The 15,163-nt window shown below is 52.9% G+C and overlaps 1 protein-coding gene across 1 annotated transcript; it reads right to left on the bottom strand.

Annotated features, from left to right (window-relative positions):
• Positions 1 to 7,280: 7,280 nt before the first annotated feature.
• NUTM2F (NUT family member 2F) lies at positions 7,281 to 14,054 on the bottom strand. The gene is made up of 7 exons (XM_058565358.1): positions 14,039 to 14,054; positions 11,277 to 11,991; positions 10,182 to 10,310; positions 9,553 to 9,692; positions 8,755 to 9,035; positions 8,358 to 8,474; positions 7,281 to 8,046 (listed from the first exon to the last, which is right to left on the bottom strand). Exons 1-7 carry the CDS (start codon positions 14,052 to 14,054, stop codon positions 7,285 to 7,287), a joined length of 2,160 nt encoding a protein of 719 aa, XP_058421341.1. The 3' UTR covers positions 7,281 to 7,284.
• Positions 14,055 to 15,163: the final 1,109 nt, after the last annotated feature.

Genomic DNA, 15,163 nt, shown 5'->3' with positions numbered 1-15,163 from the left:
TTGCCAATTTGAACTAAAAGGGACAGAGAAAGTGGGACAGAATGAAGGAATGCTGTCAAAATTCTTGGATTCTACAAAATGGGAGAATAGAGGTATTTGGCTGTGAATGTTGCTTCCCTTCAAGAAAAGGGAAGAACGACCCTGAAGCTGATTCAGAGATCATCAGGGCTACCTCCTCGGTTTCAAAGGGAAGGCCATTGCCTTGGTTTCAACAGGCCCGATGACAGCCACATGGAACATTGGGGGTATGACCCCCACCCAACAGAACCACAGAGGCAAGACCACCACCTCAGTGGGTCCTGGGGGCAAGACTGCAGCCCTAATGGGCCCAGAAGACAGAGCATTGAACCAAAGAGGATTATTCTCATACCATAAGATCTGATGGAATTTGCTGGGTTTGGGACTTGCTTGGGACCTGTCACCCCAACCTTCTTTCATATTTCCTCCTTTTGGATTGGGAATGTCTATCCTATGCCTATCCCATCATTGTATTTTGGAAATGCATAACTTGTTTGGTTTCACAGACTCACGGCTGTAGAGGGATTTTGCCTCAGGGTGAACAGTACATTGATTCTCACCCACATCTGATTTAGATGATATTTAGATGAGACTTTGGACCTTAGACTTTAGAGTTGATGCTGGAATGAGTTTTGAGGCTATTGGGATACAATGAATGTATTTTGCATGCAACAAGGACATGAATTTTGGGGTACTAGGGGCAGAATGCTATGGACTTGTGTCTCCCCAAAATTCACATGTTGAAGCCCTAACCCCCAATATGATGGTATCTGGGGATAGGGCCTTTGGAGGTAATTAGATCATGGGGGTGGGGCTCTCGTGATGTGATTAGTGTACTTATAAAAAGAGACACAAGAGAGATCTCTCTTTCTCTCCACCGTGTGAGGACACAGCAAGAAGACAGCCATCTGTAAGCCAGGAAGAGAGCTCTCACCAGGAACTAAATCTGGCAGCTTGATCTTGGACTTTTGGCCTCCAGAACTGTGAGAAATAAATGCCTATTGTGTAAGCCGCCCAATCTGTGGTATTGTGTTATAGCAACCCAAGCTGATGAAGACATGGAAAATATATAGTATGATCTAATTTTCACATACCTGAGGTTCTAGAAGTAGAGACAAGAAAGGATGAGAAGAAGCAACATTTGAAAAGATAATACGATGTTCTAGAGTTGATGAAGAATGTGTATTATCAGTTAATGAAGCAAAAGAGCTCACATGGAGTCTAAAATTTTTTTTAACCCAAAACTACTCACACCTCATGAAACTGTAGAGCCCAGAAGACAATCTTAAAAACAATTAGCAAGTAAACATCGATCATCCACAATGAAAGGGTTATTAAAATGATGGCATAATTTTCAATAGCAATAACAAAAGCCAGATTAGATGGAATAATTTTTCAAAGCTCTGAAAGGAAGAACTTTTCATCTAGGACTGATTACCCTGTAACATTATAATTTATAAAAGTTCACCAGCAAGAGAACTGAGAAATTATTTTTAATATATCCATACAAGACAAAATTATAGATAATTCAAAAATTAAAGAACATCTAATATATGAATTTTTATTACTTGAAGTCAGAATGTTGAAATAAGAAGCCAAAGGCGATATGATATGTGCAATGACACCATATATAAGCAAAAAAATGATCGCTATGTATAATTTTGATTATCTACAGCTGTGCTAAAAGCATAACCACTTTTATAAGATGGATATACACCAAGTTCTTGATAGCGGCTATCTTTCCCATTGTTGGTGGGAGTGTAAAATGTGCAGCCCTTATGGAAAACAATATAAAATTTCCTAAAAAATTAAAAATATAGCTACAATGTGATCCAGCAATCCCACTTCTGGATATGTATCCAAAATAATTCAAAGCAGGATCTTGAAGAGATATTTGCACACCCATATTCATTGCAGCATTATTCACAATAGCCATGAGGTAGAAGAAACACAAAAGTCCATCCATGGATGAATGGATAAAGAAAATGTAGTTTATACATATGATGGAATATTATACAGCCTTAAAAAGGACAGAAATTGTGTCACATGCAATGTGACCTCTAGTGCATTAGGCGAAGTAAAATAAGCCAGTCACAAAAGGGCAAATACTGTATGAGTCCACTCATGTGAAGTATCTAAAGTATTCAAAATCATAGAAACAGAAAATAGAAAGGGGTCATCAAGGTCTGGGGAAGAGGGAGGGAAAATTAGTGTTTAATGTATATAGTGTTTCAGAGTTGAAAGGTGAAAATTTCTAGCGCTCTGCTGCACAGCAATATGAATATACTTAACACCACTCAACTGTACACTTAAAATGGTAAAAAAAAAAAAAAAAGGGAAGAAAACACAGGGCATAAATCATCATGACATAGGATTAGTCAACAGATTTTTAGATATGACACCAAAAGCAAAAGCAACAGAAGAAAAAATAGATAAATTGGACTTCATCAAAATTAAATACTTTTTTGCTTCAAAGAACACTCTCAAGAAAGTAATTAATGGACAACCCACAGAATGGGAGAATATTTTTGCAAATAATATCTCTGAAAAGAGACTTCTATCTAGAGTATGTGAGAAACACTGACAACTCAATAATAAAAGACAAATAAACCAATTAAAAATGGACAAAGGATGAATACACATTGCTCCAAAGAAGATATACAAATGGCCAATAAGCGTATGAAAAGATGCTCAACATCGAGGAAATGCAATCCAGAACCATAGTGAGACGCCGTTTCAGAACCACCAGGATGGCTATTATCAAAAAGACAGATGATAACAAGTGTTGGCTAGAATATGGAGAGAAATGGGAACCCTCATATACTGCTAGTGGAAATATAGAAAATGGTGCAGCCGCTTGGGAAACAGTCTGGTAGTTCCTGAAAAGGCTAAACACGGAGTTTCCATATAACCCAGCCACCCCCCTCTCAGGTGTACAGCCTTGAGAAATGAAAATGTGCATCCCCACAAAACTTGTGCACACAAATTCATTGCAGAATTATTTATAATACACTAAGTGGGACCAACCCAATGTCCATCAACTAATGAATGGGTTTAACAAATTGTTGTCTATCCACACGATGGAATATTATTCGGCAATAAAAGTTTTGAAGTACTGATATGTGTGAAAACATGGATGGACCTTGGAAACGTTATTTTAAGTGAAAGAAGACAGACATAATTCCATTGCTATGAAAGTCCAGAACGTGGAAATCTGTAGAGACAGGAAGAGGAGTAGTGGTGGCTTAGGGCTGGGGCATGGTTGGGAGACAGGGGGGTGATAGCTAAAGGTATGGGGTTACTTTTTGAGGAGATGAAATTGTTCTAAAATTTATTGTGGCAAATTATGTGCATGGACTAAAAACCATAAAATTGTACACGTTAAATGGGTGAGTTTTATGTTATGTGAATGTCTTAATAAAGTTTTTATTTAAAAAATGGGTTGCAGCAAATATGGCAGAACGTTCGCATTGCCTAGGTCTCCGTGTAGACTCTATCGGTTTCTGCTGCATTCTTCTCTCGAGTTGAAGCATTCCTAATAAAACTATCCATTTTCTTTAAAAAAGAGTGTAAAGCAGTGAGTGTGAATGCAGGCTGTCTTGTGATCTAAAGACCCTTGTTGGCTCATTCAGAAGCCCCCATTCATGGAAGGAGGAGTAAAAACGTCACATGGGGTGTGGTCTGAATCCCCCAGCTGGTCTGGTGACCCCACGATGGCCCCAGTGGCACACCTTGGTTCATGTGGTTGGTGCCGTTGAGCTCCTTCCCTACATGTGAGGGAGCATGAAAGAACCAGCATTTGGTCAGGTTCATGCTGAAAGATTGTGACATGTGGAGCAGTTAACAGTGACTAACTTCTCTCCTTATATAAATTAGGAGCCTTACAACCTATAATCAATCACCTTGTGGGTTCCTATGTCATTTGTGTTTGCTGTCAGAGAACATCTATTAATCCCCACACACGACACAGGTTCACACAACACCAGTCCCTGAAACATGATCTTTGGAATGAACCAAGACAAGGGATGTTCCAAGGAAGGACCACAGGATGAGAGGTGGAGTTTGTCCTCCACAGACTGACGAGGACGGGAGATGGACCCCCGGGGAGTGCAGCTAAATCACAACATAGTTTACCTAAACGAGCACCAACGGCCAGGTTTGTACCGAAGGCATCCCACATCAGTCAGGCCTCAGAATTCAGGAAGACAGCTCATCAAGTCTCCCAAGGCTCCCAGGAGATGTGCTAGGCAGTAGTGACTCTTGTCAGTCTGCCTGGGGTGAGAGTCCTGTCAAGTCCTGGGAGCCCACAAGTGGGGACTTTGCAAGCTCTTTCATTCCTGGAATCTCCAGCACAGAGAGGTTATGAGGTTGTGGGAATGGCCTCAGCATGTCCCACTGTCTGTCCTAATACCAGCCCCCCTACACCTCAACACCATCTTCCTCTGCCTGAGTCTCCTGTGAGACCTACTCCCAGTGAGTGCCGATGATTGACGGACGAGCAGACACGGGCAGGTCTTGCCATTTGTTGGCCTCTTGGCGAGGATGGGGGCAGCCTGGCCAAGACCCCCGGAACTAGGGTGCTCTCGCCATCCTGCCCAGCGCACAGAAACCACAGGACACCCCGCAGCTCTGAATTAAGAACAAAGTGCAGCTACGAAAGGGCGGCCAGAGGGAGCCCGACCACCTGGGCACTGTCTGAAGGCACATTTTCATCCATGGTGACAGGCCTTGCTCCTCTCCCAGTGGCGTTTCCCCAGGATGCCACAGTGTCTTCCAGGGGATTTATTCCTAGTGGTGAATGAGGAGGGCTCTGGAGCGAAACCCGTGAGGTGCTGACCGGGCTACCCCGGTTTCTCATGTGTGATCTGCCCTTGGTCCTCTGACTTCCCTAAGCCCACTTTCCTCGTAGAAAGATGGGTGAAACATGACTTCCTCGTGGGCTCTCTATAAGCCCTGTGAGCTGAGGGGGTAAAGCACTGGAGAGCACCGAGCACACAGGGAGTGTCTGCTGTGTGAGTGTCATGATTTCCCTGGTGTTTGTGGGTGACCGTGTTCTTTCCACAGATTTCTCTTCAGTCACTAGTGACTCCTCCCTGAGCCCTGCCCTGTACACTGTACTCGCAAAGTTGCACGTCTACTGTGTCTTTCTGTAATAAAGAAGGTTGGGCTACAATTAAATTTGAGACACTTCTTCATTTTTTCTTCCCGTTGGACTGACCCTTGTATTTTCCATGATGAACGTGCAAATCGTCACTCCCCACATTTGCACCCAGTGCCCGGTGTGCGCTGCCCCAGGCAGGGACATAGAGGGTGGGGCACACATTGAAGATGCCCACCTGTGAGAGGCCATGGCTTCTGGACCAGCCTCACAGCACGCTGTCTGAGCCTGGCATGACCTCTGAGCCCCGTTCCTCTGGGCAGAGGCCCCGCTGAACAGGGAAGGGCAGCAGGTGGGGGAAGGGTGGCCAAGATGAATCCTCTTCTTCACAAAGGGCCAAAGAGGGCTGAGAGCACTTTAGTGCTGCCCACCTGGACAGAGGAAAGGGAGGCGGTGGAGGAGGACCTGGGGGCTGACCTGCGGATTTCATGGGAGGTGGGAAGAGGGCCCTGACATGAGCCCATTCACCACCTAAGCTCTTTATTGGGGGACTAACAGAGGGCCAGGCCACCTGTGGGACTGGACAGCTTTAGCCCCATCCTGTTGCTGGGCTACCGCCCTGCGGCCACAGCTTTGCATGCTGGGCAGTGCAGGGGCCACGGTGCAGGGGCCATCCCGACCCCACCTGGGTCCTGGGCAAGGAATTGGACTTAGGACCTGGAGAAGCGGCGTTGGCCGGGGTGGGATGGGGGTGAGGCCAGGGCGTGTCCACGCAGGATCAGAGCCGCTGAGTAGGGCCAGGAGGAAGGGGCTGGAGAGGGGGCCAGCGTGCTTCATGAGGGGCTTCAGCACACTGGGTGGGGGACAGGGCGGTTCTGAGAGACAACAGGGTCTCCTCCCCTGCTCAGCTCCTGTCCCTCACTGTTTGCTCATCTCACTCTGTCCAGGGGGGTCAGGTCCCCTGCTCTGTGCTGGTGCCTGCAGAAGGGCGACTGAGGCCTCTGCCCTCCTCAGGCTGGATCCCAGCTCCCACCCAGCCCTGGGGCTGCAGACCCCTTGCACTCCCCCCCACCCCCCCCACCCCTGCTGGGCGTGCCGTGCTTGGGAAATGTGGTCATTGTCAGCAGGAACTGTTTACGTGCGAATACAAATCTGTGTCGGCATCTGTTCACACAAGAATCCGGCCATGGCTGGGAAAGGAAGGGCCAGTAGTGGAGTGCCCTTGAAGACCCCAGGGCCCCTGAGGCCAATCCCCCGGCCACAGCAAGATGAGGCCTCCTTTCTCAGTTGGACAAGATGCTCCTGCACAGAAATCCCACAGAGGGACTTGATACCCCCTGGGCCACTGATATCTGCCGCATGCACACCTTGCCAGACGCCCCAGGAGCCTCCTCTCAGCCCCTCCCCCTTGTTCCGTCCTCACTAGGGTTAAGAGGCAGCTTCTCCCCCACCGTCCACGTTTCAGTGATCCCACTAGGCCAGGGGATGCCCCTCCCACAATGAGGCAGAGAGACGGGGAGCCGTGCCCCCTGAGGCCAGGCCTTTTCCTCTTGACTCAGGCCACCCACACAGGAAGCCCTGGATTAGCTGGGGATGTCACAGCCCCGTTGTCTGGCCACTTCAGGGGAGCAGAGAGAAGCCCCCTAAAGACAAGGGCCGTCTCCAGGCTCCATTCTAGAAATCTAGTTGGGGGTCCAGAGGGCTGACAGGCACAAAAGCAACCCCCTTCCTTACATGTTTCAGGGACACAGATGGTGATGGGATGCCCCAGGAGGCCCCTCCAAGGGGCCTTGGAGTAGGGGTGACGACAGGGGTCCCTGGGGATTTGTGGGAGTTGTGAGATCCAGGAGCCGTCTGAAGGAGTCCGTGTGGGTCTGGAGGGAAGCTGTGGTTGGCCACCTGTGGCTCCTGAGACCTCCCACATCCTCCTTCCTCTGAGGGCGCCTCTCTGTGGAGCAGCGCAGACGCGAGTGTGGAGACGGTGCCCTCAGAGAGCATCTCCTAACAGAGCTCTCTTTATTCACGGTTTACGCACAAGGCCCCAGGTGCTGCTCCCACCCGCCTGGCAGTCCCGCCCCTCACTACATAGTGGGGCTGCCAGGACTAGCGCTGGGATGAGCCCGGGGCCGGCCTGGAGGGGCCTGCTGCTCCTACTGGCTGCAGTGCCGCTACCTCCTCCTCCCCGTGACAGGCGGGGCGCACCTTCTCTTTTGTGGCTGTGAGGGGCGAACCAGCCCCAGAGCCAAGGCTGGCCTCCCAGAGACCCCGAGGTCGGCCCCTGGGAGGGGTGTCTTCTCAGCAGGGGCTGGGCCTCCACGTACAGGGCGCTTCCAAGACTTGGCTGCTGGAGGCAGAGCGGGGCTGAGGCCTAATCTCTGAGAGGACAGGGCCTGGGGGGCTCCACAGGCCCCCTGGCCTGCAGGGCAGAGAAGGCCTGAGGCAGGGGCAGGACTCTGAGAGAGCCGCCAGGGCAGCAGGCTGTGCTGAGAGGCCAGGAGGAAGGCCAGGCTGGGCAGGTCATCCTCGTCCTCGCTGGACCCGTCCGCCGGCCCGTGCTTCTCCCTGGCAGGAGAGGCCTCCCCGAGAATGGAGGCATCCCTGGGTCCCAGTCTAGGGGGAGTGCACCTTGGAGCCTGGTGGGGAGAGGAGGGCCGTCCAGCCCAGAGTGGAGGGGACTCCTGACGTCCTGGAGAGAGAGCCAAGGCTTCAGGCCTGGACAGGTCGGTGTTTGCTTGGCCATGCCTTTGAGGGTCGTCACAGTCAGTCTCTGGCGGGCGGGCTTCATCACTGACCCCCAGCTGGGGGCCGTGGTCATGTGCACCTTGGCCGGCCTCAGACTCAGGACTGGAGTCCAGTGAGGGTGCGCTGTGACTCGGGGGTGCCGGCACACTCCCCTCCTCCTCCAAGGCCAGGAGTCGCTTCTGTACCAGCTGGGAGGAGGGGGGTGGGCAGTGTGAGAGGAGGAGCAGCGGGCAGTGGGACAACGGCATTGGTGGAGAGGAGAGAACGTGGCGACCCTGTGACTCGGTCTCAGAGACAGACATGTGGCCCTCCTGCTGTCCTCCTGCACCGGGTTCCCAGCTTCAGTCCTTCCCTCCCGGCCCAGGCTCCCTGTCCTCCCCCTCCTCTCCTCCTGCACAGCACACACCCCAGAGCTAGTCCTCCCAGTGCTGGGCCCACAGGCAGCGGAGGGCAGGCAGTCACTGCTCCCACTCTGGGGGCCCTCCCCTCCCGGGCTCACCTGCTCAGGAGTGAGTCCTTCCTCCTGCTCCAGCTCCTCAGCCAGGGCCAAGGGATCCAGCTGTGGTTCTGGGGAAAGCAATTCTGCCAGGAATCGGGGGTGGAGGACCGCCTCCACCTGGAACAGAACCGAGAGGCTGTGAGCGTCCTGGGCGGGGAGTGACTGTGAGCCAAGGGGACCTGGAGGAGCTTGAAAGCAAAACTCCACCCCACCCCCTCCACAAGGCGGGTGTTTTAAACCATCATGATCACCGGCTACACACAGACGCGCGCACACACACAGCTCAGGAACAAGGAACACAGCTTAATCCCAATGGACTGGACAGAACCCAGATCCTAGGTGCTGAGAGAGCCACTCCCTAGAATCTTCTAGACCCCAGAGCTCCGAGCCAGCCCACCTTGGTGATGAAGTCTTCCTGGGAACACAGCTTGTCAATGTAGCTCAGGAGACGGGGGTCCGGGTAGGTCCCGCCCTCTTCCTGCTGTGGCTCGTTTCCGTCCTCTTTCCGTCCTCTGGCCGGCCCCACCATCCCCTCCATGATGTCCATGTACTCTCTCACGGCCTCAGGGGGGATCTCCTTGGGTGCCCTGCTCTCCAGGCGCCGCAGAGGTCTGTGTGGCTGCGGGCGGGCAGGCTGGGCCCTGGGGCCGGCCTTCCTGGGCACACAGGCTGAGGCCGAGCGGGAAAGAGGGGAGGAGTGTGAGGGGCTCAAGCTTCCACCCCCGAGCCCCCAGCGCACTGGTGAGGGAGTGTCTGCGGGACATTAATGGGGGTGCAGGCTGGGGCAGGACCACCTGGAGCCATGTGTGCGTGGGAGGGAGGAGTGTGAGGGGCATCTAGGAGGGTCGCATGTGAGGACGGTGGAACCTCCGACTCTCCAGGGGTCTCCCTACCCAGCCCACTTCCCAGGCAGACACGTGGCCCTCGTGCTGTCCTCCTGAGCCACATCCCAGCTTTCGGTCCCTCTCAGGATCCCAAACATAAAGTTGGGTCCCTTCACAGGGAGATGGGAGAGAAACTACGAATCGGACCGGGTCAATACCCCATCGTGACGAGGGGGCTGAGCCCCCAGGCTCCCGGTGGCTGTTCTGGTTGAAAGCCCAATGTCCCCCTTGAAGGAAAAGGACTGACATGGGAGAGGGGCCTTCCCTAGGCCTGGGTGGCCATTGGCTCCTGTGGGAATGAGGTGCTGTACCTGGCTGTGGGCCCACCTCTGGGGCAGGGGGCCCCCGAGGATCAGGCCTCGGTGGGGCTGGAGGAGGCACACCGTGCACCCCCTTCATCCACTGCAGCTTCTGAATCTGCATCTCCTCCTCCACCTCAAACTCCATGAACCTGGGGGGTGAGGGAGGCACAGGCCACGCTGAGGAGGAGGCCTGGGCTGGGGCCGAGCAAAGGCAGCAGCTGACTGAGAGACTGGGGAGAGGAAGTGTCTTGGGGGGGGCGGCCATGGCCCTGGCCACTGAGGAGGCAGCAGGCTGGCTGGGGGGACACATGCCCCTGCACAGCCTCTATGGCTGGGTTTGACCCCCTGGGCTCGCAGATTTACCCCACCCCGTCTGGAGACCTTTATGTCAAGGCAAGGGCAGGTCAAGAGGAGGGAGGGTGGAGCTCCCAGGGGAGGTAGGACAGAAGAACCCAAACTCCCAAGGTGAGGGAGAAGCTTCTGGAGGGGAGTAGGGGTCTTTGGGCTTCAGGGATCCTGTGCTGGCTGACACCCCTCCTTCCAGCATCCTCTCTGATGAGCATCTCCACAGCCAGAACCTGCCCTGTGGTCCAGCCCTCACCCCCATGCAGCCCTCGGGCCCCAGGACCCTGACTCACTTTCCCGCCATCTCGTAGAAGATCATCCGGTCAAAGTTGCTCTTGCGCTGCCATTCCTGCACGGCCCGCCACAGTCCCTCCTCTAGCGTCATGGCGGGCTTCAGGCGGGCCAGGGACCGAAGCACTGGGCTGTAAGCCCTAGCGGTCAGTCACAGTCTCCAGCCTGGCCTCCACCCGCCCTGACCCCCCCGCACTCTGGACACGTCCCACCCAGTTTGACGAGTGCCGGCAGGGTGACAGGCAGGTGTCTGGAAGTGCAAAGACAAACCTTCCTCCTGGTGTCACTGCCTCACACTCACACCAGCCCACGGCCCTGCCTCAAGCTGACCTTCCACTCGCACCCTGTGGCCGGGGCATCGTGGCTTTGGGGCTCTTTTCCTTTCAATGTTGCCTTTCGTAATGATAATCGCTGTCATTAATGAGGCATAGCATGTGCCAGGCGATCCGCTAACACTTCATAGATCAGCCCAGGAATCTCCACGGTCCTCTGATTTAAGTAGAATTGTCCCCTTTTTATGAGGGACCTGAGAGTGGGATGGAAGTGCCCCCCAGGCTCACAACTCCAGCAGGAAGGAGCCCGCGCCCTCGCCACTACTGAGCTCCACCTCTGCCCTCCTGAGAATTCCTGTTCTAACTGGAATTCCCCAGAACAACGAGGGTGGGACTTGCATAAGCTCTCTCCTGGGCCTGCACATCTTCTGCCTCCTCTGATGTAATATCCTTGGCCATCCTGCGCTAAGTCCTGTGTTGAAAGGAGACAGGACCACAGGAGAGCGGGCATCCAAACCATGCCTCCTCTCCTTACTCCAGGAGGAGCCTCTCTGACTGCGTCTTCTGAAAATGTGATCATGGTAATTATGGAAGAGACGGGCTGGCTGGACTTGGGAGGGGATGGGGGACAGTTGAGATAAGGCACCTGAGAGGATGTCATAAACCGGAAGTGTGACGCACATTACCAAGCATGAGTCTTCTCAGAGCATGGCACCACCCTCACACTTTCCTTCCAGTACCCCTAGAATAACTAACCCATGGTTCCTCCCAAGCCCCTCTCCCTGTGAAAGCCCCAGACGAGCTCGTCCTGGGGAGTGTGCTCACATGAGGAAGCAGGAAAGAGCTTCTGTATCAGGACTCTGAGGAAGGTGCCTCCAGGCCAGGGACTTGAAGTGCTGCCAGCGTCGGAAGTTCTCATAAACACTCTTGGCGTTACAGGAGTCACCCAGTGAGGCCTTGGATGGGGTGGTGGCCAGGCCGCCCTCCCTGGAAGCCCCATGGGGCTGTGGCCCAGCGTTCACTGGAGTGAGGATGGAGGCCAGCTGGGCAGCTGGTGGTGGAGCTTGAGGAGGAAGGCCTGGGGACCAGCCTCCCTTGCCAGCAGGGGTGGCCCCAACAGCTGGGGTGGGCATAGTGGTCTCCACCATAGAGGCTGCCAAGAATAGCGGTGCAGAGTATGCAGCATTCCCACAGAGGGCCCCTGCAGCACTCCAGTTGAGGGGGGCCTGGGTAAGGACAAAGTTCTGTGTCTGGGGGGGCTCCTCTGGCCTTCCTTCTGACCTGACTTGGACAATGACGTTGCAAGCCCCAGTCCCACCTGGGCTGTGGCCACTGGCAGCCACCAAAGGTGTCCTGGGGAAAGCCAGCTGCACCAGGGGGCTGTCAGGAGGGAATGATGGGGTCATGAGGGGTGGTGGGTGCTGCCGCCAGGGTAGTCGGTGTGGGGGACCAGGAGTGGGTGGAGGAAAGGGCAGTGCCGAGAAAGGAGACATGGAGGCACCAGGGTTCACAGTCACTTCCGGTCCCAGCGCTGGAGATGCTGTTGAGACAAAGGAAAGTGGTGAACTGAGTGGAGAATCAGGAACCAGGAGCGAGTCTGCTCCGGGCCCCCTTTAGTCATTGGGGGATCAGAGTGACGAATCCCAACAGGTGAGGCCATGTCAATGGGGGAAACTGTGCACTTTGCAAATGTCCTTGAGTGATTTCCATGCTCTGACCTCCAGTTGAGAATTATGCCACGGGAAAACTTGCACCCTGTTCATCAAGGTCCCTGACCCCTGTCTGCCGAGAAGTCCTGGCAAGCGCTGACTGCAGGGCCTCCCTGAGGACTTCCCTGGCACCTGACCCTGCAGCCCTGCTCATAGGCTGTATCCCAAGATACTGAACTGGGTGGACACCTGCTCTGTGGGAAACGCCCCTCCGCAGGCTGACTAGCAGGTGGGCCTTCTCCAAGGTAAGTTCTAGGCCCCCAAAGCACCTCTGTGAACAGCCGGCATCTAACACATTAGGGCCCCATCTCCTCCTCAGTCTTCCCTTTCCTGATACTCAGTGTAAATCCCTCTCTTTCCTTCCTGGCCTAACACAACAAATCATTGGAAAAAGATCTCTCCTTAAGAAAGCACCCTAGGACCCCTGATATAAGCCCAGCATGCGTGTGCAGCTCAGAACCCCCCACAGCAAACACCTTACATGGCCAGGTTCTGTCCCCTGTCCCCAGTGCCAGAGTCGCTGCCACACTTGGGAAGCTCTGTTCCCCGGAGAGGGTTCCATAACATGTGGGTTGTCCCTGAGGTTCTGTCATTTCTTAGCCAGTGATGGCTGCAGAGGATTAGAAAAGGGCCAGGAAACGGAGGGCAGTGGGGCTGTCAGGGGAGGTTCCAGAGAGTTCCAGAGCTGTCGGTCATGTTAGTTTGCTTGTAGGAGTGCAGACCGTGTGTGGTCTTTCCCCTTCCAGCTCCCGACAACAGAAAGTGAAGAGGCACTAAGAGGCAGGCATGCACCAGGTGGGACAGAGTCATCTGGAACACATCCGTGTTCATGAGGAACTCATGCAGAGCCTAGCCCAGCAGAACAAGGTACACACATGAGCACCTAAGGGATCAGGACAAGTGTCCTAGGACATTTAATAATAACACAGAAGATTGTCTTCCTGCTTCTGGGCTACTCTCCTTCCCCCCTCTAAAAAGGAATCAGTCTTCAGAAATGGTCCACGGGAAAACCAACCACACTCCACATCTGTTCTCTGTCCATGAAGTAGTGACGTGGAATATGAGCAAACCTTCACCTCGAGGGTAAAATGCAAGGCTGAGGGTACACGTCAGACACTGGACAAGATGAAGTAGATCTGCAGAACTGAGTTTCCACGAAAGGGAGAACAACTCAGAACAACTCAGGAACCCTAGGCCTCTCTTGGTTGGAGCCACCCGGCTGCCCTGCCCCTGTCGAATCTAAGACAACAGCTACCTGGACTGAGGAGAAGGGAGCTCTAGGCTGGAAGGGGTGGAGGAGCTCTGGGCTGCAGCAGTTAGAGTAACTTCCAGCCTAGCTCTTGGAAAGGACATGTCATTGCAGACTTGACCACAGACAGCCCCACTGAACAATATTCTGGCTAAGACCATCCCTCCCTACACCCCCATAGATCTAGTATGCTCAGTTCAAAGCCCTTAGAAAGACATCGTGGGGCAAGCTCCAGGTGCCTGAGGAACATGACCCAGGGCTAGGCTTTCCCCGTGACCTCCCCTGTGCCACTGCCATGACATAATTCCACCTTTCCCTACACACACACATGTCGAACTGGCTTGTATTCTCTCTAGAAAGAATCAATGTGCCTGCTGGCATCCTTTCTCCACACCCAGGGCACTTCCCCTGAGCTGTCTTGATTCTCCTCAAAGGAGCTCTCCTCCCCAGCGCTGCCTCAGGTTTCCATCTACTCCCAGCATCCCAGGGGAGATATCTTCAGGGGTCCAGTGCTCTCTCCTTTACTTCAGGTCAACCTACATGCCCCTAGTGAAGTGTCACATGTGAATCCCAAGGATTTGAGGGGTGGCAGGGACTCTGAAACACACGCACCCAACCTACATGCTTACCTTCTTCTGAAGCCATCCTGCAGAACTGGGCACTGATCGCCACTGCCTGGCAACCTCTACAATGAGAAAAGTCAAGTTCCGGACCCAGAGAGTGATCTGCTCTAGCAGATGCTCAGGATTCAAGTAAAGGAGAGAAAAGTTTGAATCTAAACAGGAGTAGAATGTAGGACTCAAGACATTCTGCAGTGGGGGAGGGGCAGCGGGGGGTGGGCCTGGGTGGGGGTAGGGAGGCATTCCATGAAGGGCTCTGGCAGGTAGGCAAGAACCAGAAGTTCCTTTCAAATTATACAGTGGCAACACAATTGGTGAGTGCCTCTTTAGGCAATTTATACATTATTTTTCAGATTCACAGCACAAACGTTTTACTTGATGTTCCCTTCACTCCAATTCTTTATCCATCAACCTAGTTTTGTGCCCCTCAATCCACTCTGCTTCCTACCTGGTTCTTGACTTCAACAGAGGCTACACTTTCTGAACAAAATGCAGAATATAGTCTGATAAACACATGAATACTTATGGCCACATGGAACCCAGTGTTTGGATTAGGATTGTCTCGGTAGATCCAGCGTGTTCGGTTGCTGTATGCACACCATTCTTTAAAAGCAGTCCTTATGTCCCTGGCTACTGTCCAGCGCTGTAAGCTTTGCAGACTCCAGCAGGACCAGCTGTACTAACAATCCCTTTGCAGGAAAGCCCCATCCAAGAATGGTTCTACCAAAAGAGTGTAACATATTAAGCTATTATTAGTTACTCACCACTATAAAAGGAGAACTTGGAGTAAAGAGACTCAAGTGTGCATCTTGGCTCCACCACAAAACACAATTACACACACTCACACACACAATTTGCAGGCTCTCTGGATTGTGTGGAAAGTGGAAGAGCCATCATAGAGCACTCAGTGTCGAGGTTCAGTGGGGGCAAGGACAGAAGAAAGGGACAGGAAGGCAGAAAATCTTCTTCTCCTTCCCTGTGTCAAAGGGACTTCACATCCTAGAACCCTGTTTTTGTAGGTGTTAAAAATCCATTACTCATGAAATGAGTACCTTGAGACAAAGCCAGGATTCTACCCAGCAATGTCCAATCCCCATTCACTCACTTTCATCTAAGTCCTAGATCACCAATCTG

This window comes from Diceros bicornis, chromosome 22 (assembly GCF_020826845.1).
Source record: "Diceros bicornis minor isolate mBicDic1 chromosome 22, mDicBic1.mat.cur, whole genome shotgun sequence".
In the NCBI taxonomy this organism is placed as follows: Eukaryota; Metazoa; Chordata; class Mammalia; order Perissodactyla; family Rhinocerotidae; genus Diceros; species Diceros bicornis.
The sequence above is the reverse complement of the archived record's forward strand: the minus strand, read 5'-3'. Positions and strand labels throughout refer to the sequence as shown.